Source organism: Mirounga leonina, unplaced genomic scaffold (assembly GCF_011800145.1).
Source record: "Mirounga leonina isolate KUSES-001 unplaced genomic scaffold, KU_Mleo_1.0 Mir_128, whole genome shotgun sequence".
Taxonomy (NCBI): domain Eukaryota; kingdom Metazoa; phylum Chordata; class Mammalia; order Carnivora; family Phocidae; genus Mirounga; species Mirounga leonina.
The window spans coordinates 24,978,703-25,003,678 of NW_023270320.1; the positions used below are offsets into that span (position 1 = coordinate 24,978,703).

The window sequence follows — 24,976 nt, forward strand, 5'->3', positions numbered from 1 at the left end:
CAGAACACTCACTAAAATGTTTTTAAGGATAATGATAATTATCACCAAAAGGAGTTAAGCAAACCATGACAACACCACAACTTTTATTCCGTGCATTTGATATAAATACGTTTGTGCAAATATCAACTATTCAGTGCTGGGCACAGTATGATTTGCGAAAATTAAAACCATACCATATAATGTGCCAGTTCAGCCTCAACTCAAACAAGGGGTGACATATTTACAAACTGCAGACATAACTGGAGAAGTTACTGTCATCATGAACTAGATTTTGTCTTTAATCCCAGAACAGAAATCTGCTATGAGAAAAGATACAATATAGAAGGAAGAACGTTGAGGAACACTGTTGATTTGGAACCAGTTTTTTTAACTCCTGGACATTCTCTTTTATAGACGGTTGACAGACCAAAGGACTGGTACAAGACCATGTTCAAGCAAATCCACATGGTGCACAAGCCGGGTATGTATGTTACTCTGTTTTCTGATCAGATCCTCCTGGCAGAAGGATGTATATGTAGACTCCTGTATAGTTCTGGTTCACACAAACTGTTAAGGGCCTAGCAACACCACAGCCCTCCCTCTTTCTCTTCTGCTCGCCTTCTATCACCCTCCAATCACAGACACTTGTGCTCCAGCCTCACTCCTGAGCTGCCAAGAAGCCTCTTATTAGCTGACCCTTGGAGGGCTGCCAGGTCCTCTGCTCCCTCCCTCCTTCCCTGTCCACAGTCTGGAGCGCTGTGGCGTGGTGTGTGCTTAGACAGACTCATTGTTCCTCTGTCCACACATGTCAGCTGCTTGTCGAGAGAGTGAGCAGAGGTAGGTCTCACAAGGTTGACAAGAGATCTTTAAAGCACTTCCCTGAGGAAATGCATGATTCTGAAGAGAAGGTTGCCTGAAGAAGTGAGGAAAAGGCATTGACCTTGTATGCTGGGGAGAGGGCCACCGAGCAAATAGGTTACAGACAAGCGAGGACAAACTGCAGAAGCCCAGCAACAAAACAATATTAGAAAAGTTTTAAAAGTGGTATTATGAACTAGGCAAAATACATTGGTTTTCTTTTTTTTTTTTTTTAAGATTTATTTATTTATTTGAGAGAGAGAAAGGGAGAGAGCCAGCCAGAGAGAGCAGGAGTGGGGTGGAGGGGCAGAGGGAGAAGCAGACTCCCTGCTTAGCAAGGAGCCCAACCAGGGCTCGATCCCAGGACCCGGGGATCATGACCTGAGCTGAAGGCAGTCGCTTAACCAACTGAGCCACCCAGGCACCCAATACATTGGTTTTCTACCAAATTTGTTTGTTTGTTTCTCTGAAATTCTACTATCTTGTTATGATATGGTGACCAAATCTGTATTACCATAATATTTATGTTTCGTTTTCTAGATGATGACACAGACATGTATAATACTCCTTATACATATAACGCAGGTAGGACGGGTTTCCTTGCTCGCGATGAATACGTATGCTCGGCAATGCTTGGAACACTTCACACTCACTTTTTTACCCCTGTTTGAGCCGCATGTTTTCAGTTTATACAATTAAGAGGATGCTCTTTCCCTTTTCTCAAAGCATGCATGACCAAAGGATCAATCTTTTCTCATGGAAATGAGAACTAATACTGTTTTCTCTCATTCATTCTCACTGTCATTTTATTCTGGGCTTCAGGAATGTTTAACCCAAGTCTGAAGGACAGTCTGAAAGAACACACTGTAACTAGGGTACAAAGTCAGATAAAGATCTCCTTTTATCAGCAGCGAGAGTGATCACAGTTGCGTAAGATCTTTCAGATACACTTCACAAAAAACAAGTCCAGCAAAGTATTCTGTGACTTTGTCCATGCTTGTGCTCCCAAAATGCAACCATTCATTGAAGGATTTTTTAAAAATCCCACTCTGCTGGGCCGCTTTCCTGACTCAAGGGTTGCCAACAGTCCTCATGGCACGACCACAATTCTGGGCGTTTCTCCTTGCATTTGAGTGTGTGGGTATCGTGTGACGTGCTTGCAGGCTGAAGTACCCCTACAAAATGTTTCCCTTTCTCCTAAATGTCACATTAGGGGATCCTATAGAGGGCTTCCTGTCCCCGCTCAGCCCCAGGCTGGAGACTGTTGTACAGTCTGGTTTTCCTTTCTTTAGAGCGGGCTCGGAGGCTCAGGCTGCTCACCTCCCCAGCAGCAGCAACCTCACCTCCTGTAGGGGTCCCCTTGCTACCTGCCCTAGAACTGCACAAGATTCTCCCCTCCTTGATGCCTGAAGGCTGGCACTCGGGCCCCTTACCTGTTAGGGATTCTGCTAACTAGTCTCCAAAGACAAATGGAGAAGAAAGACCGGGCAGAACAAGGTTAGCCAAGCAGCAAGACCTCTGAGGTGTCGGTCCTCCCTCTTCCCGGTGATACCGGGAAGCCCAGGAAAATGTCTCCCTCAACTTTTATTCCTAGCCACAGGTACTCCAGACTCACCTCCTGGGTTTAGCTTGTTAACAAAACAAAATTCAGCCAAGTAAATTTTAAAGATATTATTGGCTTTATTCAACGATTCACGAATCCGGCAGCATCCAATCTAGCAGATAGAAAGGAGCTCTGAAAGACTTTCATAGACAGGAGCCAAACAAGGAAGCTATACAAGGCGGAAAAAAAAAAAAAAAAAAAGTCAGTAGGTGATTACAAGGTTACTTCTCCTTTAGGGGATGGCAGGTGAGCTCACCAGTGCTGGTCAGGTGATTCCTGACTGTCTGGTTTTCTAGCAGAGCCAAAACTGTAATTAAGTCTCCATTCGGTGACATGGGGCTCAGCATACATGAGTGACTCCATTTGGGGCCTGTTTTGTTTTTAACAAGCTGTAAGTTTGAAGTCTGATTGTAGAATCCAGGCAAAATAGTAAGTGCAGACATTGTCTTTTTCTTTTCTTTTTCTTTTTCTTTTTTAAGATTTATTTATTTATTTTAGAGAGGGAGGGAGGGAGAGTGCCAGCAGGGGGAAGGGCAAAGGGAGAGGGAGAGGGAGAAGCAGACTCCCCTGCTGAGCACGGAGCCCGAGGCGGGGCCCCATCCCAGGACCCTGAGATCATGACCTCAGCCGAAATCAAGAGTCAGATGCTCAATCAACTGAGCCACCCAGGCGCCCCCGGACATTGTCTTTTCGTTTGTCACTGCAATTTGTATGGACCCTCAGGAGAAGCAGACGAATGAAAATTGACCTAACTCAAAAGACTGAGGTGGCAGGAGATTCAGAATTTTTATAATGATTTTTACTGAAATTCTGTATCCATTAGTAATTAGTAAATTGAACAGTAGTTACATATAAACTTGCAGAGCCCTTTCGTGATAGTTTCACTGTTTCTTTGGTAGACAACTGCAACCACCGTCTCCCCTCTCTACAAACCCTGCGTGCCGCTGGGCTATGTCCAGTCCTTCCTGCCTCTTTTTGTTTTTGTTTTTGTTTTTCCTAAGCCATCTCTGCTGCCCACTTCCCTCACCCACCCACCCAAACCAATCCTCCAGGGTTCACCCCAGTGCCATGAGTTCCATAATAGCCCCTCTGACCAATCTACCATCTTCTAAAATCTTTAATTCTTAATATGCATTTTCCTCATTTGGCCTTTATCATGTTACCAATTATTTTCGATCACAATTCTATCCATGTCTCATTTCCCCAGATACACTAGAAGCTTAGAGAGGATTTTTGTGTCCTTAAGCCTTGCTTAAGGCTTATACACAGCACATATACAACTTGCTCAATATTTTGTTTGATTGCAATTAACATGTCAGTTATCACATGTAAATCAGAGCTTTTAAAGTAATAGAAGATATTTGGAAATGGTTCTGTGAACTATTTTTAATCTTCCTCTGAAAACTTAACTATGTTATTAATTTATATTATCCAGGAGAATAATTGCCAAGTACCTCTAAATTTATTCCTAATGCCAGTCTGAATTATTACTAATTTCAAAATGATTGTTGAAGATTTACTGTAATCAGTCATTGTGTACAGAATGTATCAATAACAAATCAGTATAGTAAACACGCTGAATAAATTAATAATATTCATCAATCGATTAAGAAATACTGCCCAATGCATGCGTCATGAATATGCTTACTGATAAACATGTTGGGAAAATTACCGGATATTTTGTGGGGTATAAATAATTTGATGTGCTTTTAAAATGTTATCTGCTTCTGTTTGTTCTGTTGTGTTGTGTTTCATGATAGGCCTGTACAACTCACCCTACAGCACTCAGTCACATCCTGCTGCAAAGACCCAGACCTACAGACCCCTCTCCAAAAGCCACTCCGACAATGGCACCGAAGTCTTTAAGGACGCCTCCTCCCCTGTCCCTCCACCACATGTTCCTCCTCCAGTCCCACCACTTCGGCCAAGAGATCGATCTTCAACCGAAAAGTAAGGCACTTTCCCCCAAAGTGGCCTATATTTAGTTTAGGATAAAAGGAAGACCATCTAACATTTAGTAGAAGACTCAGTGCTTACATTACCGAGATAGGACACGTAGAACCTGAGTCAACGGATGCGCCATGTTGACCTCTATTGCGATTGTGGCAAGCACAATCTTGATTCATAGTATCATAATCAGCGAAGCTTGAGTTAACAGGAGCACAGTCTTTTTGATCAATAAATGCATGTAAGAAGACAAATAAATAGAAATAACTGACACATACTCCCTCTGACATTGCATGTCAGAGACTCTGCAGTTAATTTTCATTTTCCTCAGATTTGAAATGTTAGGTCTATTAATGATTTACAATTTCCCCTCTGGTACACAACAGTCTCTTTTTGAAAGCAGGCAAGGTTATTCATAAATAATAAATAAGGTATTAGTTAGTGTCTATTTGTGACTCATTTCTATCGGCTTCTCAAGATGATACTAATTTTCATTTCCCCACTGAAATTTTTATAGAAACTATTCACACGAAAATAAAAATTTATAAACACACTCTTACTGCCCAATTTTTATTAGGATTATGGCTAATAATCCTACTTATAGGTAACCTTTATTGAGAGCTCACTATGAGGCGAGCACTATGCTAAGTACTTTCCCTCTATTATGTCATTTAATTCTGAGAATGACCCAATGAGATATGTTCTATTCTAAACCCATTTTAGAGAGAAGAAACTATGGTTTAGAGAATGAAAGTAAATGGCTCAGCTCATACAGCTCATATGTCCAAGCCAGGATTCAAACTCAGCTCTAACTAAAGCAATAGCTCATGTGATCCTAGCAATTAATAACAATATAGGAATTATTCAGCATTAATGCTAATTATTAAGCACCCACCTATCATATCCATCCCATAAATATTATATTTACCCCACTGTACCATTAAGAGTAACTGATGATCATAGAGGATACAAGATACCACGAAATAGACACATATCACGTGTGAAGAGAGCCTCGCTTTAATCTCCTCATGATAAACTATATGTTTATAAGTGTGATGCCTTAAATTTGAGAAATAAAAGTCTAGCACAAAATGGCATCTCTGCTATTAAAAAAACCAAAATTAACTCAAATTTAAATGTATTATTTGTCCTATGTTTAGTAGAAATAAATCATTAAGAAATATGATAACGTCTTAAAAATTTCTAGATGGCTTCCATATACATTGTCTCAAAGGAAGCCTTCTTTTGCCCTCTGGCTACCTAGAAAAGCTTTACTTTCAAAGTCCTTCGTTGACCTCCTTTTGAAGGATATTAGTTCAGGAAAAAGAGCCGCTTCCAAGATCTCTTATGCAAGAGGATGGCTGTCTGACTCTGGGTTTTCAAGGGTAATATCAAAGGAGGCTCTCCCCTGCCACACAGCTTGCTTCTGTGGATGGCAGCCCAAGTGACACTTTTGTACTTTCCCCAAACTGTGACGCCACTTGCAGGATAAATAAGATCAAGCATGGCGTGCGCATTCCTCCTTGTCACTTTGGATCAAGGATGCCAGGTCACAGAGTGGTAAGCTAAACTCACATTAACTCAATGGACCATAACCGCCATTTACTCTAAACACAAATATACACAGCTATAATTTGTATACCATCCCAAGGGTTTCCCAAGCAGAGCACTGGCTGCATGTATATCCATCCATATGCCCCTTGTGTCAGTTATTGAGCCTTCAGGATCATGTATGGAAAAAAAAAATTAGAGGAAAATATAATATGAAATAGAAGAATGGCTTTCTTTAAATCATTTATGTAAAACAACATATGAATGTGGTTTTTTTGCAGATTAACTTTTTATCCTGAGATACTTTTTAAAAATCTGTACTAAGATTAACTTTGCAAACAGATAGCAAGTGGTTTTCTAGTACTCCTTGAAGCATATAGAATTATTTTTATATAATTGTTGTTTATTTCTAGGCATGACTGGGATCCTCCAGATAGAAAAGTGGACACAAGAAAATTTCGTTCTGAGCCAAGGAGTATTTTTGAATATGAACCTGGGAAGTCATCCATTCTCCAGCATGAAAGACCAGTAAGCACTTGTCACTAAACAGAATGCCAGTTCTCTAGGCTTCTGGGTTCCCAAGCAGACCTGAAGTTTGTATCATTTAGCAATGTTTGTCGCAAAGTTGATTTGTGGATTTGGCAGTGTTTAGAAATCAACTTGATTTTGTATCGTGATTCGTGCATCTTGTCTGAGAATTGAAGATACGCTGTCTAACATATTGTCCCTACCAACCAAATAGGGGACCCATTTGCATTTAACTATAGCTGTGCTTAATCATGGCCCTGAGCTTAACTGTTTAAAAATTCATAAATGCAATACTTAATTACCAGTCTACATTGCTAATGAGAAAAATCATTCATTAGTCTCTCTGATACAAATGGGCCCACACAGTCCCCATCCCTTCCTATATCGTTTGCTTAATATTTCTTTGGATTAAGGGGAAATTTCCCAAATGCCTTTCTTTAAAAAAACAAGTTGTTTTAATTGATTCTTGTTAAATCTCTCTCAGGTTACCAAGCCTCAAGCTTCCTGATTGTCAATCTAATGGATCAAGATTATATTTAACTTGGCAGAATGTTTTTCTAGTTATTTCATACACAAACAAAAAGATACATAAACTTGCCTCTTCTAAGTGCAATTTAACAAATAGGTTATTCCTTGGCCCTCTCGGTTTTTATTTTCCCAGGCCTCCTTTCTGAGTCCTCTGCTTTCCCTCCTAGATCAGTGCCCTTGGGATCTCTTTGAAACTGTAATTCCTTTGCATCTCTATCAAAACCTGCTTCTAGAGATCCATTTATAATTTACACTCTCCCGTTGTTTTAAAAGAATTTTGGGTGCTGTCAGTGAACAGGAAAAAGACTTTCCTTTGTTCACTCCTTTAAGAGTATCCAAGAAAGCATATTATTATATATAATGCAAGGCCAGCCCTGAAATTTGATTGGAAAACTTTGCCTTACCACACCCAACATGAGTGCCCTTGATTTAGTTTTTGAAACCCTGTATTGATGGTTATGTTCTTAAGAAACATGTTCAAAAACCTTATAATCACATAATTCCTACATAATATTTATGTAAGCCTTCTTTGCCTTTCTTCAAATAACTCCTATCTTTTAGAGTAACAGAATTCACCAGAAAAACTGAAAGAAAAAAAAAAAGAACACCATTGGTTTGCAGGCTTAGTGCAAACTTAGAACCCATTCACTAGCTTATACGCTTGAATATCATGATACTTTGAAATTTCTAGTCTGAGAATTGAGTGAACCACGATGTTACCATTGCATAAAACTGAAAGTAGCAAACTAATTACGCAAAATAATGAGCCTTAGATTTAAACGTAAATAACAAAATGATCATTGATGATCTTTCTAACAATTTATAAGTATGTTGTGTTTGTACTGAACACTTCAAAGCTGTGGTCTCAGGAAACAGGATTGATTTTAGAAGCTTCCTCACCAGGATATTTCTGTTATTTACTCATTCAACAACATTTATTGAGCACCAACTATGTGCCAGACATTGTATTAGGTGCTGGGACACAGTAGTGAACAAGGCACAGTCTCTACCCTGAGGAACTTTGAGTCTTTCTTTTGATGAGTATGCAAAGCTGGGCTTGTATTCTAAGAAGAATAGAAAGTTCTGGGAGCATTTGCATAGCTGGAGATTTAGGCATGGATAGGGCTCAGCAGCCACAGGGAAAAAGTGGAAGGAACCAAGAAACTTGGAAGGAAATGAGAATGGATATCTTATGGAGAAGTAGAAAGAACCAACATTTTTACTCCTCCTAAACAATTTTGCAGGGGGACAACATTGTGCAAAAGTATTTGGGCTAGTCATCTGTATCATTTTGGCCAGCCTTTTTTATTCTAGGAACAGGCTATTTTTCCCTTGTCATCAATCCTGAATTCATTCTCATTGCCTCCCTAAATCAGAGAAAAAACAAAAGGCTAAGTGCAGTGATACCGCAGAGACTGGTTATCTACTGCTGTAATTTACATACGATTCGGGAGCATCTTCAACCCACAAGATGGAGAGGATGGAGAGCAGATTGGCTAAATGCAAGTAATGTAACAGCAAGTGAACAAAACTGAAGGATTTCAATGGAATGCGCTCTCCTGTCTTTTTACTCCCAGATGGTTTGTGAGCATTCCTTTGCTCTTTTCCTATTTAGTTTTTGTAAATAATACACAACCTCTTGGTAATTTTCTGTTGCTCTTTTGAATTTCTAGATGACACCATCATCTGCCCAGTCTTCCCAGGTGTCACCCTGGACTCCCCTCTCTCCCAAAGATCTCGAAATCCTACCCCTGCCGTTCCTCTCTTCTGGCCCATAGTGTTTCCATTGCCTGCATGACAGGGACAGCCACCTAATTAGTGTCCCTAATGCTCCTCAAGTATCCTTAGAGCAAAACCCAAATTTCTTCATGTAATTTCCAAAAAACCTTGGGATCTGGCCCCCGCTGAGCTCGCCAGCCTCACGTCTCTTCCTGCCCTTCCTGCCAACTCGCCATACTCAAGTTGTGCAGACAGCCTTCAATGCCCGCCTTCCTGGACTTGTCACAGGCCCTTCCGCTGCCAGGAAAGCTCTCTCTCCATCGCATTTCACCTGTGGCCTTGTCTCTTTTCCCCCAGGGCATCATGGCTGATGCCTCCACCCCCGGGGGGCGGGGGTAAACCTCCCCTGCTGTGAGCCTGTAGCATGAGGCATTTCTTCCTCACACACTGAATTCTAATGGCCTGTTTCCTTGTCTGTGTCCCTCACTGGATGTTAAGCATCTTGAAGGCAGGGACCATGTCGAGCTCACCCATTGTATCCCCAGCACCCAGCACAATGCCTGGCACATGGTAGCTCTTCAGTGAATAGTCATTGAATGAATAAGTGAATGAATGAATATAGGTTTTACCCTTGCAGTTAGTGGGTAAAATTGATGAGGCTGAATCCCTGTTCTGTGGCTCATCTGTGAAGTCTATACTCTCCTAGCGACGAAAGGCACAGTGGGTCTCCATCACAGCACGCGCAATAGATGTGACACATGGCTATTATAACTGTGGTTCACTAATTCCCTGATTCCCTGGAGTACACGGTGGGCAGAGAAGGCCGTGCTGCTTGAATAAAAGTCCTCCCCCAGACTCTGGCCAAAGGGATCCCTTTCTTCCTTAGGAATCAATGGAATAAGTGTTTATGGTTTTAGCAGGAAAGTAAAGGTCAATGCAATTTCTTGAAGCATGTAGATGTTCATTTGACTATAAATTTGAAAACACTGATCAAAGGGGCCTAACATTTGATCTACAAAAGTACTTCGCAATTACCAGGAATTTATCTTTAACGGACTTGAACCACAATGTAGTCCATGAGGCAATCATACAAACTCTCTGCTGAGATTATATTAATAAAAACTTTACATCCCCATCTGGATTGGATATATTTATAGGTGAGCCAAAATTAAATTACATTAAAGTAAATTAAATTAAGCACTTACTCAGGATCCATCTACACATGATAAAATGAAAACAATATGAAGACATTACCTTTCTCTACAATAACTAAGCCAGCACATAATGAATAAAGCAGAAAGAAATAATCTTCGAAAGCATGGTGCAGAGTTGAAATGCAATTTAAACCCGCAGTGAACTTACACTTCCTTATCAGTGAAGATCGTCAAAGCTTAACGTATAAAAATTTGGGGAGTTTCATCTGGTGGTTTGAACCCAGCTGACAATTTGTATATCATTTATCATGGAACCACAATAAATATAAAACATAGTGGTGAATACCATTAAAGCTTTAAAATCTAATGAGCATAAATTTTAAAGTATTACGTTATATTGGCACTTCTTTTTGTTTGGAAAAACATATAAAAATTATACACCTGCAATGAGAATATTGAGAATAGTAGAATTTCTGTAACCTCAAAAGCAACTAAATGCTTTGAAATTGTAGAAAACATAAGAACTTTAAAAATGGTTCACCCTTGGTTGCCTTTAAATAAGAATCCTGTCTGATTTATAGTTTTAGATTTTCTTAAACACTTCCTCTTGCACTGATACACATTTGTTTTCAGCACAGATGTGCCGGCTTTTTCAAAATGAGAAGAGAACAAAAAAGATTAGAAAAATGTGCAACAGTGTATCTGCTTTTTTATTGTTTTTATGAGCAATTAGAGTAACATATAATCATGCTTCTTCCTAAGTGAGATTCCGAGTGCTCATATTGGTGTCAAACAACTCAAAGGAACTTTCAAGTTACCCATGGACAGTGTTGATTTAGTGAGATTATCAGTGTGTATATTGTCTGTTGGCTGACCATGTGTATATGTTATCACTGACTTTTGTGAGGCTTTTGTGTCCCTTAGCAGTGGATCTAAATTGCTACATAATACATACCATTGTTGCATAACTAAAGCAATTCAATAGGTCAACCACAGTGAAAAGAAAATTCTAGCTCTGCCGCTTGCATTTCTTTACCATAAAGGCTATACTCAAATGTATGCCTTTCATTAAGTTCGAAAGTTATAGATAATTACCATTGATCATTGTTTGGGGCATTCTCTCTGCTAATTTCTAGATAGTTGCCCACTGAGACTATAAATTAAATTTTTAATCTATAAAATCATAAGTCATGAAAAACAGTCATTCTGAGCTATGGTGCAGGATGGTAGATATTCTTCCTTTTCACATTCTAATTTTAGTACATGTGCTGCCGAAGCGAGCACTCCACATTCTATCATAGAAATATATTTCTATAAATCAGGATTTCGTATATCTGTTTGTTACATATTTTCTTAAAGTGGAAGTCAAAGTGAAGTTGTAACCACTGGTAAATACACTTATTTGTTTAGTAAATTTGCTGCCCTCTGCTGTTCAAAATATTTTTTAAACAAATCCGTTTTCTCTAAGAGAAATTTCTATCTCCCTTTAGCAAAACAAAGTACTATATGTGAAAGCAGAATTATAAAACCAAGAATTGGTAATATTATTAAGTTTATAATATTAAAAACAATGAGATTTGAAAGAACCAAAGATTTGTTTTCTTGTGGAAGAAGTACTAGGCCTCTCTACACAGAACAAAAACTACTAGAAAATTCTCTCTAATGTCAGGGAACCTGCATGGCTCAGTCGGTTAAGTGGCTGCCTTTGACTCGGGTCATAATCTCAGGGTCCTGGGATTGAGTCCCCCGTCGGCAAGGAGTCTGCTTCCTCTGCCCTTCCCCCAGGCTCGTGCTCTCTCTTTCTCTCTCTCAAATAAATAAATAAAAATCTTAAAAAAAAAAAAATTAAGAAAGAAAAGAAAATTCTCTCTAATGTCAATTACCCTAAAAATCCGCTCTAGTAGAACTATTCCATAAAATATTCATATCCTGCGGCCAATATCTAAATGATAACTGGAGAAAAACAGTATTTTGGTTAAGATCAAAATCTCAATTAATACTTTTGTACTATTGAATCAATTGTAAATTGAATCAAGTTTTTTGCAACATTTGCCATAGTAATTACAGGATGTTCTCCACAACATTATAATAGTAAAGCAAAATAATATTTTAAAAGAAGGAAAAGAACAATCTCAATACCAGAATGCCATTGTGGGTTGTTTTTTGTTTTGTTTTGTTTTGTTTTTGTATATGTGTGTGTTTTCCTCCTGTGCTCATCCACACACAGGCTTTGTGATATCATTGTAAATATTGTACAAACACATGATCATATTCACCTTTTATCACTCACCATTCCACCATAAACATCCCCCAGAGTTACTACACGGTCTTTATCATTATGATCACCACATATTTTGGATAACTTAGGCCCTTTCACTATTTTGTTATGATGCCTCAAATTTTCCTGTCACTGTCTGTAGCTACACCATTATAATCTCCTATTAGAAAATATTGAAATAAAATGCTCATCTCTAAAAATACTCTGGATATAACTGATTATTGCACACAGACTGTATACTATTAACAAAATGATTGGGAATTCAAAAAAGCAATAAAACACCTAGACAAGCTAATGTCAAAATAGTGACTTTTGTTTGAATATGGACTACTATCTCAGAACACTCAATATTACAAAGAATATGTCCTCTCCTGGCCAGGGTGAATGGCTTTTAGGGACCTGGGTTTTTTGTTTTTTTTTTTTTCCTGACTTAAATATTAGTCCAACTGCACCATGTTTATTTAGTGTCATGAAATAATTGTCAAAGAAGTAATAACCCATATGTAGTACGTGAAGCATCTTCATTTAATATTAAGTCAATAGCCTGAATCAGTCTGATCAGGCCTGTAATTATGGAAAAGCGTTCAGGATATTATTGGATAAAGTAAATGCTCCACGTCTGGTTTTTCCATTACTAAAGCAATTGTATGTATTTTCTCAAGCTGTTTATATTAACACCCCTAGTTTTCCTATCTTAAATACAATATTCAGAAACCACTGGAGGGGAGCAAGTCAACTATAAAAATTGGCTTTTTCTCTGAATTACAGTGTCAACCAAACCAGAGTGGGATTCTCTTACTCACCCTCTCCCCACCCTTAGCCAGCTACAGTAGTGTGAAAACCCAGCCCCCTCCAAATCCATTCCTCCAGCTGAAGGTGGACAGGTAGGAGGTGATTCTTGGGTGGTAGCTCATAAAATGTGATCATTCCTCACTTTCTGGGAGGCTCCTTGTCTTCACACCTTTTCAGGGGTCCAGACCATTCCTAAGTTATCTGGGTCTCCCCAGGGACACCTTACTTTTCTGAAACGTTTCCTCCCGATAACTGGTGTCCTCTTCAATCCATCAAGAACCTCCATCTAATGAATCAGTGTTTCCTTCACCCCTCTCTCTTACAGCCCCCTCTCCCAACAACTCCGACACCTGTTCCAAGGGAACCTGGCCGGAAGCCTCTTTCTGTTTCACCATACGGAGAAGTAACTGGTAGCCCCTCCCCTCCGCCCAGGACTGGCCTCCCCTTACCAAGCCCGCGCACCCCGGTTCTTTCCCCCACCTGGGTGAGCTCCTTCCTTCATTACCTTTGCTAATGCCCTTCGGGAAACTCAGGGGTAGCCCTTGCTCTCCAGCGGCTAAGGGGACAATCAGAGCCTAGCTACTCACCACCACCCCCACCTTGCTGCCCCTTTCTTTCTCAACTAGGCCCCAGGTTCTTTACGCCAGTCGACCCCTAACAGCCTCCCAGCACCTCTCACTCCTCCCCCCCACCTCTCTTCCCACCTTTTCCCTCCCCCTCTCCGCCAGGCTCTCCATATATCTGCACCCAAGCCAACTGTCTGCAGAGCAGCCTTACATGCTGGGATCAAAGAGGGCAGGGGCGGTGGAGTGACTCACCCAGATGAGCTACTTGGTGACTAAGTGGAGTCTATTTTAACTTTAATCGGCTAACGTTAGCCTATTTCTGGTGTGCTATCCATGCTCCTTCTGGCCGCCACAGAGTTTTTCATAGTTTCTACATCAAAGCTAAGGAGCAAACTCAAAAGAGAAGACAGAGGTGGAACAGAGGAAGTGACTAGGGGCCTAGGTGATGCCATCGAAACTCATCTTCATATCCTAATTTTACTCATTTTACTTTACATCCTTTGTTCTCTCCTGCTGAGATTTGTTGGATGAGAGTTGGTGCATGTCTGCGTGCGAATGCGCGTGCGTGTTTTTCATACCACACGGCGTTTCCCTCACTCAGCTCAGTGTGCCTTTTCCTTCCCTTTTCCTTCACATCTGCTCCAGACTGATCGCATAAATCCAGATGACATAGATTTAGAAAATGAGCCCTGGTATAAATTCTTTTCAGAACTGGAGTTTGGACGCCCGGTAAGTGAGGCTAGACTATTAATATAAGAAAACTAGGGGAATGTTGTTTGATTGATGAAACATACCATTATCAGAAGAGATAGGGGTCATTTACAGAACAAAAGCCAAATGTATGCTATTTAGACAAATTGGGGACGGCTGAGCCCACATCCACTTCTGTACCAAATGGTTAAACCTGCTCAGACACTTCCTATGTACTTTTTCTCTACCATGCATCATGCATTAGGATGATTATATCTAAATTCAAAATGCTGGGATCGTTTCTGTCCTAGAATATTCAGGCAATTGTTAGAGGTTTATAGAAGATGTATAGCTGTTTACAGTCCATTTTGGTCTAGTTCAATCAGAAGAAGTATCGTGACGTTTATAATAATAATTACTATTATTATAGCTCCCATTTGCTGAAGAACTACCAAGCACTGGCGAGTGCTGGGTTCTGAACTCATCATCTCAGTGAGTTCTCTGGAGGCCCCTCCAATAAGAAGAAACCCGAGACCAGAGAGGTTACGTAAGTGGACAGTAAGAGGATAGTAAGTGGTAGAGTCAGAAGCTAAACCCAGGCCTGTTGAACACACCAAACATCTCTGGGCAATTCCCACAATAGTATGCTGTCAGTATACTCCCACAATAAAATACCTCATTTACTCTTAGGGATACAAGGAAAGAGAAAAATAAAGAAATCCTGTGGACCTTGATTTCTAGTTTTATGCTAGTGAAACATCTTGTCCCCAAACCCCCACCACAGGTGGGCCTTACGAGAATTGCCTAGTCTGTTCAGGATAAAGAGTCAACTCAAGCCCTAAATAACAATTTCCTTGACTAGAAGTTTCACTGGGGAACTCTATCCACTGATAGCTATACATTTGATATGTGTCAGTTACATACTTTTTATACTCTTACTGATGTTTCGGAATTTTAAATTCTTAAAGAACAGAACAATTCCACTGGACAGAGCTTTACTGAAGATCAGAGAGTGTAATCTTTCTTTTACCATATCAGATACTGATTTATATACTCATAAACTGACCATATATTAGATACTGGGTGGTTATAGTTGTCCCTGTCGTCCATTGAAATGCCAAGGACACTTGGTTAGATTCCTTATCTTATTGAGCTGGATCAAAAGTGACTGTAAATAAATATAAACCAAAGAATTTTTCCTAGAATTTATATCCCTAATAGGAAAAGTGTTTTTCTCTCATTTTTTTTTCCTAATTTGTATCCAACTATTCACATAAATGCATTTTATTTTAGAAAAAAAAATCCTCTAGCTTTATTTTATATGTATTGTTATTAGTGATTACATGGCTTGTAGGGACTAAACCAATTTCTGTTCTGAGCCTAAATTACCAGCATTTTTTATAATCATTTTCAGCCCCACATGGAAACTCACCTGCATGCTATCCACTACTCCTTTAATGTTTCTTTAATATACCTTGCATTCCTTTGTGGCTAGAGACTATGAGTGCTCATTTTGATTCTGATGAAATGAGTTTATAAATATACTAATCCCACCACTAGTAATTTTGCCCAGTGCTTGAGAATATTTATGAACATTGCACTCTTCCTCCTAGGCCACCCCCATTTGGCTCCATTCATGCACTCTTTATGTGTATCTGATGCCATCAGCACTCAATTTCTAACTGTTGTCACCTTTTCCACATGTCCATTCCTTGCTGCCATTGACTCTCCTCCATTCCATCTCTACACTTCTGCTTATGTGGTGCATCTCCACCCAGCCTCCTAAAAAGGCTCTGGACTATGTTCAAGATCATTCTTCTGGTGTTTCCAATGAGGTAAAAACAAATTATTCTCTTTTTCAGATTCCTCTCTTAGGAGCTGTTACTGTGATTCTGAACGATCCATGTTTTAACAATTCACCATAGAGTCTAAGCTATTTTGGAAAATCTATCTTTGCATCACTGTGTTGTATCCAGCATCATTGCTTAGACATTAATTATTCCAAAGTTGTTGTTGGCTCGTTCTAAAATGTAGGTGAAGAATCATTTCGGCCATAACTTTCCACTGAACTATTCAACACGGTCCTGGTATCCAGGAGTGTGACAATTACAAAATCAAAAGCAGCACTCTCAGTGCATGTCTCAACCGTCTGTTTTGATTAGACTTTTGTCAAAGACTATGCAGAGCCATTTTATCATCATGCTTGGAGGTGCAGAATGACAGGTTCTTAATTACATGTTTATGGCCCACATATTCTTAAAATTTATCTAAGTCTTTCATTTTCCTAAATACGATTTGTGGATTTTAGCATCAGATAAAATCAAGAATAGAGCTGACAAACAACTGGCACACAGGTCACAATTCCCCAGTTCCACATCCTTGACAGGCATTACTAATCCTTCTCATTGCTGTAATCCAGGCAGCCACTGTAATAGATTATAACTGGCATATGAGATGAAATGCATTTGCTGTCTCTATTTTAGAATGCTCATGACAATCTGCTAGGTAAAAAAATGTATGCCAGGCAATACCAAATTTTATTTGATTTAGGCAAAGAGAGTATGAAAGAGGAAGAAACAATCCAGAGTCAAAGCTTTTTATCCTGGTTTCTGCAAAGAAAAAAATGAAATTATTTTGGAAAGCAGATTTAAGACTTACTGGTTGACATAAGCAAAAGTGACAGTTTTGCTAAACGTCAGCCTCGCCTGTGGTAATTCTTAGAAGCAGCTAGAATGGGAGCAGAGTACATAAACTGGTTTTACACGGTAGTTTCTCTGTGGTCCTAAGTATATACAAAAACACTTAATAAATAACTTATCCTCATCAAAAAGTCTTAACTGGGTTAAATATGTGCAACTAGAAAATAAAACCAGTAAGCCACCGATGCCTCAGAAAGTACCCCTGACACACAGTTGTGACGACTGTGGAAGAATCTCAACAGGAAATCTCCAACTCCCCGAAGCTTCCCTTTGCAATTCTGAATTACGCATCAGAGTGCATGTTCACACCAGAGAAGTAATCAAAATATTTACATATTCAATAAAAAGCAAAATAGAGTAATCAAGAACATTCTAGATTAATGAATGCAGTCATTTCTAAAGGGTTATGTTTTGTAGACAGGCATAGAACCTAAAGACAAATACAACAAGCAATTCTATTCTCTGTGTTATGTTACCTTCACATCTGAAGAAAGGGTATCATTTCGACATACGAAGGGCCCAAGAATTTACTTTGGAATTCAATTTGGTCAGATATATTTCTGATTTTTTGGTCAGATAGCTCTAGGATGTTTTGAAGGTGGTTCTTTGAGAACTGAGAGAAAATTTAAAGATCACTAATTTTTAAGTCAAGAAAAGTAGAGCCCAACGATTTTTTAAAACTATGTCCAAAATTACAAGGTCAGATGGTGGCAAGTTAAAAATTAAGCAGATCTAGAAGCCTTCACTTCCATGCCATTCCCCTTATACCACACTTCTTAGCACGTTCAAGAGATGTATTTGGATCTTTGGATCTTTTAGAAACAAGTTATTTACTTAATACTATTCCTTGTTAACTATTTTTGTGAAATAAGTTCCTATAATTAACATTACACAATAACGCTTGGGCTAAAGATAGTAGAAACTTAACTCTTTGCATTCTACATGTGATGGTATTGGCAAAAAAAAAAAAAAAGTAACATAAAAAAGCACTTTGCTCGTGGTTAGACTAATTTGCCATTATCTATTTGGAATTGAGAAGGAATATTGTATGATTCTGTAGCATATTAATTTCACATAATGGTGTTTCAGAGTGTAAAAAAAATATTCTGATAAGGGACTGGATTCTATCTTCAGTACCCTTATGTAAAACATTTCTGGTAAAATTTGTAATTGATTACACATTACCTTAGCTACCATTTATCAAATGCCTAGCATATGCCATGAATAACATACTTTCTAATCCATAAAACTGAGAAACTGGCATTAATGAAGAACAATTAAAGACTTTTAAGCAAAGTTTAATCATATGATCACTTAGCAGAAAGAGTGATTCAGTGTCCATACTTTATTAAAATGAACTTCATTTAGGTATGTTAAAATATGGTAATACACAAACTGAGTAGAACATAATAGGTAAAATAGGTTACCTCTTTTCTAGAGACAATTTCCATTTCAGAATGAGTTTCATTCATGTGATTAGCATAAAGTTTCTCTCTTAGTCATCTATCTAGACCTTTTACTGTTTCCTTATAATTTAATATTGAACTTTTTCCTTTGACAATACATAAAATCACAAAATTGGTTTCAGTTTATTTTGGATTGTGGAAACCAGCACAAGGAGGAATCATTGTAGTTTCTTTGCCTAAATCTAAAACACAATTAATTTATCAGTGGAGAGCCTTCACTTCTTATGCTATGTTTTATCTCACATTACAATTTTGTTTAGGCTCATTCCAAGCTTGCAATTCGAAATTTCTAATCACTTTAGGGTGATTACTCTTAGGATGTTCCTCAATTGACACTTTTTGATAATCAGCTACGGTTTGTGGTTGGGTATCCCATTAATGCTGTGATCCACACACACAGCAACGCTCTGAGGTTATTTGGTGATGCTTTTCTGAAAACATAGAGAATTGATATTTCTACATCAGAATATAATCATCTGGTTTTATTTGTGTACTGGTTTGCTTTCCTTCTTATTTAGTATTTTTTTTTCACCTTTCCAGTGTCCAATTCAGAGTTCAGCAAGCTAAGTAATCATGTAAATATATCAGATTAATGGACCAAATTTTTTCTTCTAATTTCATATTTGTTGAGAACCTAGGAATCTAAATATTTTCTAGGAATTACAAATATTAGAATATGCTTTTTCTGTCTAAAAGGAGGGAGGATATTCTGTAGCAGAAAGGTGCTTTTGTTTGCTTCTGGGCAAGATTCCATTCTCACTCAGTAAGATGGAATTAAATGAAAATATTAATTAACAGAACCAATTTTAGAGTTATGCATAAGAGGGCTTCTCAGACTAATCTACATAAAGAATCTACATAAATAATACTAATATTTTAACTGGTTAATTGGTGCTTATTTATAAGTAGAAAATAAAGTAGAAAATAAAAACTAAGTAGGTTTTTAATACTCTGGTAAAATATTTCTATGTGACAGGAACTTAAGATAAAATCTGTCAAATCCCGCCCTTTTTTGGGGGCTGTTATTTTTAAACTTTCATATGGAAGGACATTTTTAAACTAGAATTTCAGTTCCTCATCAGTTTGTGATAACTAACTCATCATCAAATATGCCCCAAACCAAGACTATGTATATATATTATTATACATATATACTTGTATATACACTTCCCTGTACATTCTAGACATCACACCGCAACTACTTTTGCTTATCTTGCAGTGTCATTTCAAATACTCAAGAGCTCAATACAGATCCTCTCTTGCCTTAAATATTTCAGCATTTATTCCAGAAGATGGTCGTAGGCAGTGAAAAAGTCATATCTAATATTTTTGCCTAATATCTGTTTAATTGTACTGTTCAAAATGAAGGAGTATGAAAATGGTGTGTACAATAGGCATTTGGAATTATGTATCAATTTGTATTTTTTATATTTCTTTATTCCTACAACCATGGACAACTGAGAGTTTATTTTCTCATGAAAATGTTAAAAATCCACTTTTTTAAAAAAAACGTTACATTTTGGTTCATTAATCATTTATTTTATACCAACCCTGAACTTAACTATTTTGAAAGATGCCAGTCTGCACCTGATTTAAGTACCAGGCAGTTCAGTTTAATTTCAAAACAAATTCTGTGGTATTATTAAATGCCATGCCTGTGTTGACAGAGGAAAGATGTCTCAAGTTCTGCTTAAATGTTATATTTTAAAGAGAACACCCGGCAACATGACAAAAAAATTATAAAGAAGGTTAATGTTGTATAAAGCCTGAATGATGATTACAAGTATTTTTTTAAACATCAAACCATTACTGTATGCAGAAAATTCCTGTTTACAGTCTATTTCCTACATGAAGAAGTGGTTAACGACTTTTCTTTTCTCCCCCAGATAGTGTTTGGGCTGTGGATAATTTGAGTTAGACAGAGAAATACAGTGTGGTATACCAAAAGAGAAGGTAGATAGGAAAAAAGTAGAAATCAGGTTACATGTTTTTCTCTTTGAAAGACATTTTGTGATCAAAATAAATGGTATTTTTCATCTCAGTTTTTATAATATTCTTTTTAGGATACCTAATTTAATGTCCACGGACAAATGAAATTTTGCCCTGGTAAAAATTTTCATGGAACTATTTTTCTATCTTAACAGGCCTCCTTGTATCAATCCTCTATAGACAGAAGCCTGGAAAGACCCACTAGGTAAGAACGTCATTACATCATACAACCAGAATATTCTATACCAGTGGTTTCTTTTTCAATAGGAATACTACTCAGTGAAATAATAACAAGGGTTATGTTATCACTCACTATTATTTGGAACACCATACTTTATGAAGTTGTTTTATTTTGTTTTTGTATCATTTCATATGATCATATTAAAAAACTCATAAAAATTCAGTGAAATAATTCTGGATTCCTTTACGAAAAAATTCTTCCCTTCCCTCTCTCCTCTAAACCCAGCTTTCTTTTCTTTAAATGAGAATTATAAAATCTAATTTTCAATATTATTAGCTGATATTTATAATAGTATATTTGAAAAAAATGTATAAATTACTAGAAAATTTCTAAATTATGTTCAATATCTATTTATTCATTATATGCTCACCACACAAATCAGAAACATTGTTACTACCAATAAATGGGGGCTTACTATATACCAGACATTCTAAGTACATGATACTGTATTCAGACCCAGACATATTCGATCCTTAAGACACCACAGTGAGTTAAGTACTATCCTCCCCATTTTATCTCTGAACAAACTAAACTTAGGCCCCATAACTCACCAAGTTCACACAGTTGGCAAGGAGCAGAGATAAACTAGAATTGAACCAGAATAACCTGGAACCACTAGTCCTGACTGTTCTAGGCGTCTGCCAAGGTAAGTTCAGTTCCTGGGCTTTATACTTTATATTTTTATAGTATATTTATACTTTATTACTTTATAGCATTGCAGAAATTCAGACACAGTTCAATAGCTATAGCGAATAACACAAACTCTCAGCCACATTGTACCATCAACAACAAATAATGATATAACATTAATTTGCCCTTCCATAGATTTCTATCAATGTAAGTCAAAAACTTTGTAAATCGGGTACTTTGTAAATTGGGTTCATGCGTGCCATCCAATGACATCAGTGTCACTAAGAAAAAAGTTCCTCCAAGTCCTCCTTTGATATCTTTTACATCTATATATGCTCCTAAAATGTTTGAACTTTCGAGTTCTAATCTGACCTGAAGACTGCCGGAAAGACATACAGACCCTCACATGACAGGATAGGGAGAGCAGAAACAGGTCTAGAAGAAGACAGGCATCCTCTCTAGAAGAACGCAGACAAATTCTGAGGTCTGGCCCCATCTCTATACTTGCAAAGTGTGTGTTCCGTTCACTCATTTATGAAATAGGGATAACCGAGCGTCCCTCACAGGTTTGCTGTGCGGGCCACACCAGACAGTAATGTCAGCAAAGCAAACAGCGTATTGCTGGCTCACGGGACCTACCGGCGCTCTGACTGCCATTGTTGATGTAATTTTAGGTAATGATTTGACAGATGGCATGCTGGGTGCTGTATATCTCCCGTTCCCTGGTGTTTGGCTTAAATGATACTGTATTCAGAACCAGACCGTGATAAAAACTTCCTGCCATGACAGACTGCTGACACCATTTCATACAACTGGGTGAAAGTTCCCTTTAATATTTTGCTTGCTGGCCAGATTATTAGTCATTCATTATTTAAATAGGAAAACATTAGGGGCATCTGGGTGGCTCAGTCGGTTAAGCGTCTGCCTTCAGCTCAGGTCATGATCCCGGGGTCCTGGGATCGAGCCCCAGTAGGGCTCCCTGCTCAGCGGGGAGTCTGCCTCTCCCTTTCCCTCTGCCCCTTCCCCCGTTTGTGCTTTCTCTCTCGATCATTCTCTCTCAAATAAATAAATAAAATCTTTTTTAAAAAAAATAAAATAAAATAAATAGGAAACTGTTGGAATTCCAGTATAAGGGTTTTCAAGCGAAGAGTAGTAGGAAAAGCCATAGGGAAACCTTGAGATAAGAGAAATTTGTCTCACCAGCTGTCTTCCTTTTTGGAGTCTTTTCCTCCCCTGTGGCTTGCCTTCTCTGGATAGAGTCATGTTGCTGGAACTCTTCTTTAGAGAGAAAAGATACGTGACACAAATCACAACACTGAATTGTCAGTCACAACATATTACACTGAAAGAATTTTTACTTTAGAACATTATTATAAACTTATATCCACACACATAAGAAAATGGCACGTGGATGTTTATAGCAGCTTTATTCATAACTGCCAAAACTTGAAGTGACCAGAATGTCCTTCAGTAGGTGAACTGAGAAACAAACTGGTGCATCCACATGATGGAACAGTACTCAGCAATAAAAAGAAATGAGCTATCATGACATCAAAAGGCACAGAGAAATCTTAAAATCAGGATATTCAGCAGAAAACAACCTTAATAAAAACTATGGACTTTAATTACATTTAATAATAATGAATCAAGATGTTCATCAACTGTCACAAATGTATCACAGGAACAGAAGATGTCACAGTAGGGGAAACTGTGTGCGTAAGGAAAGGGAGCATAGGAGAACTCTCTGTACTTTCCAATCAATTTTTCTGTAAACCTAAAACTTCTCTAAAAAAAAAATTACAGTCTATGAATTTTTTAAAGAGATGATTATAAAGAAATAGTGTTTAATAGCAAGGAATGAATTCTTAACACTGCAGTTTGGGGGAAGAGAGGGAAGAGTGGTCGTGCTGTCCCCAGCACCTTCCATCAGTCATTCTGAGTCATGGGTGAACCTCCTCCAACACCAGCCTAACGGACGCTGATCCCTTCTTTTAGTTCTGCGAGCATGGCCAGTGACTTTAGGAAAAGGAGGAAGAGCGAGCCTGCGGTGGGGCAGCCCAGGGGCTTGGATCCAAGTGCGAGCAGGACTAGCCCAGGGCAAGTGGACCTCCCAGGATCAAGTGGCACCCTGACAAAATCTTTCATCAGTTCTTCTCCTTCTTCCCCCTCAAGAGCAAAAGGTGAGCGATAATAGATTGACATGCAAGCAATTTATGAGCTTAATTTTAAACCAGGGTACCATGTGAGAGCTGGTCCAGGATAACCATCCAGAGAGAGCTAGCATTTAAATACAGTGTCTTGAATACAATATAGTCTCAGAACTCTAAATTTATCTTTTTTACACACACTAGGTCGGGTTGGTGAGCCATTTGAGTGGCTCGATGGACTCTATCATTTAGCATATTCATGCTTTTTTCCTCCAAATATATCATTTGTGGGTTTTTCTTGAACAAATCCAAAGTATCTAACTTACTGTCAGGCTATTAAAAGATTACATTTATGAATATATGCATATTGTCAAAAATGTTCTAATGTTACTACAACTAGCAAAGTTAATCACATTTATAGAATAAGAATTAGAAGTAGCAACAAAGAACATTATTGCCTAAAACACTTTGATTTGGGTTTTTTTAAATTATTTAGTTCTAGATAAAAATGTGTTTGACCTACTGAAGTTATTTCTTTAGTCATCTGTTCTCTATTTTGGTGAACATTCATATAGACAGTAGAATATCTGTGTTCTGCATGGTACACGGTGTTTGATTCAGAACATTCCACTAGTAAGAACTAACTGGTTTCAAGCCATACTTAGAAATTTTAGATATCACCAAGCTACTTTTCCACATGGCCTGTCTCCTCTCCGGAAATTCGATGAGCTATGCTCAGAGAAGGCAAGTCTCTCCTTCAGGTCTCTGAAAGACTGCTCAGTGCATTATTGCTGTGTTAACCAGAACATTCCCAAGACGGAGACCGAGGCTTGAACCGGCATCTGCAGGTACCTGAGGCCATACCACATTTGGGTCCCCACAATCTCCCCCAGTCTCCTGGGGTTGAAACAAAACACCAAAGGAATTTGAAAGGTGTGAAGAACCTGAGCTCTAACAGAAGTTTCCATAATATAGCACAGATTCAGCTACACGTATCAAATGTAAGCACTAAAAGTGTTGCCATGTGGTGATTAAAGTTAAGCAGTAGCTGGTTTAAGGAGTGAGCCCCTTTTATGACACCTTTCATCAAATTCACAGAGGTGCTTTGATCAGATTCTACTCATTTATGCAAATGAATGCCTTAAGATAATAAGTCATGAAATACCATTGATTCATTACACTTGGATAGCGCCCAAAAGTTAAAAGGTTTCTGATTAATTTAGATAATTGTTTTTATCCTAGGGAGTGTTAAGTCAACTTCCTTTCCCAAATATTACATATCTACTTAATATGCTTATCTACTTTTGAAAAAGGTGGGTAAGATTGTAAGACAGCAACTCTCAATACGGGTATTTTCCTTCATGGGGTTCCCTTCTAAGAAGGAAATTTCCCATTAGATGTACTTCGGCCTTTTATTTATTAGTGAACTCAGCAGAGCAAAAATAAAGAGTCTTTCCAAATACATTCCAAATTGAGGTCAGTTTTAGCTATTATCAAATTGCAAGTTATTTAAAAAAAAAAACAACCTCCCTGGAAAAAAGCAAGATGCATTTACCTCTGATGGGAGTTTTATATTATATCCAATTATCCTTATAAGAACCTGCCTCATAA

The 24,976-nt window shown here is 38.2% G+C and overlaps 1 protein-coding gene across 12 annotated transcripts in view; it reads left to right on the forward strand.

Annotated features, from left to right (window-relative positions):
- SORBS2 (sorbin and SH3 domain containing 2) overlaps positions 1 to 24,976 on the forward strand; it is a 181,099-nt gene that overhangs the window by 119,129 nt on the left and 36,994 nt on the right. For 7 of the 12 annotated variants that reach the window (XM_035004220.1, XM_035004224.1, XM_035004221.1 and 4 more), the window contains 8 exons: positions 394 to 460; positions 1,378 to 1,422; positions 4,201 to 4,390; positions 6,352 to 6,466; positions 13,263 to 13,421; positions 15,972 to 16,028; positions 20,503 to 20,552; positions 23,214 to 23,398. In XM_035004220.1, the coding sequence (XP_034860111.1) occupies positions 394 to 460; positions 1,378 to 1,422; positions 4,201 to 4,390; positions 6,352 to 6,466; positions 13,263 to 13,421; positions 15,972 to 16,028; positions 20,503 to 20,552; positions 23,214 to 23,398 (868 nt within the window). The remainder of the gene's footprint in view (positions 1 to 393; positions 461 to 1,377; positions 1,423 to 4,200; positions 4,391 to 6,351; positions 6,467 to 13,262; positions 13,422 to 15,971; positions 16,029 to 20,502; positions 20,553 to 23,213; positions 23,399 to 24,976) is intronic. The other 5 variants (XM_035004227.1, XM_035004223.1, XM_035004226.1 and 2 more) reach the window with 2 other exon arrangements.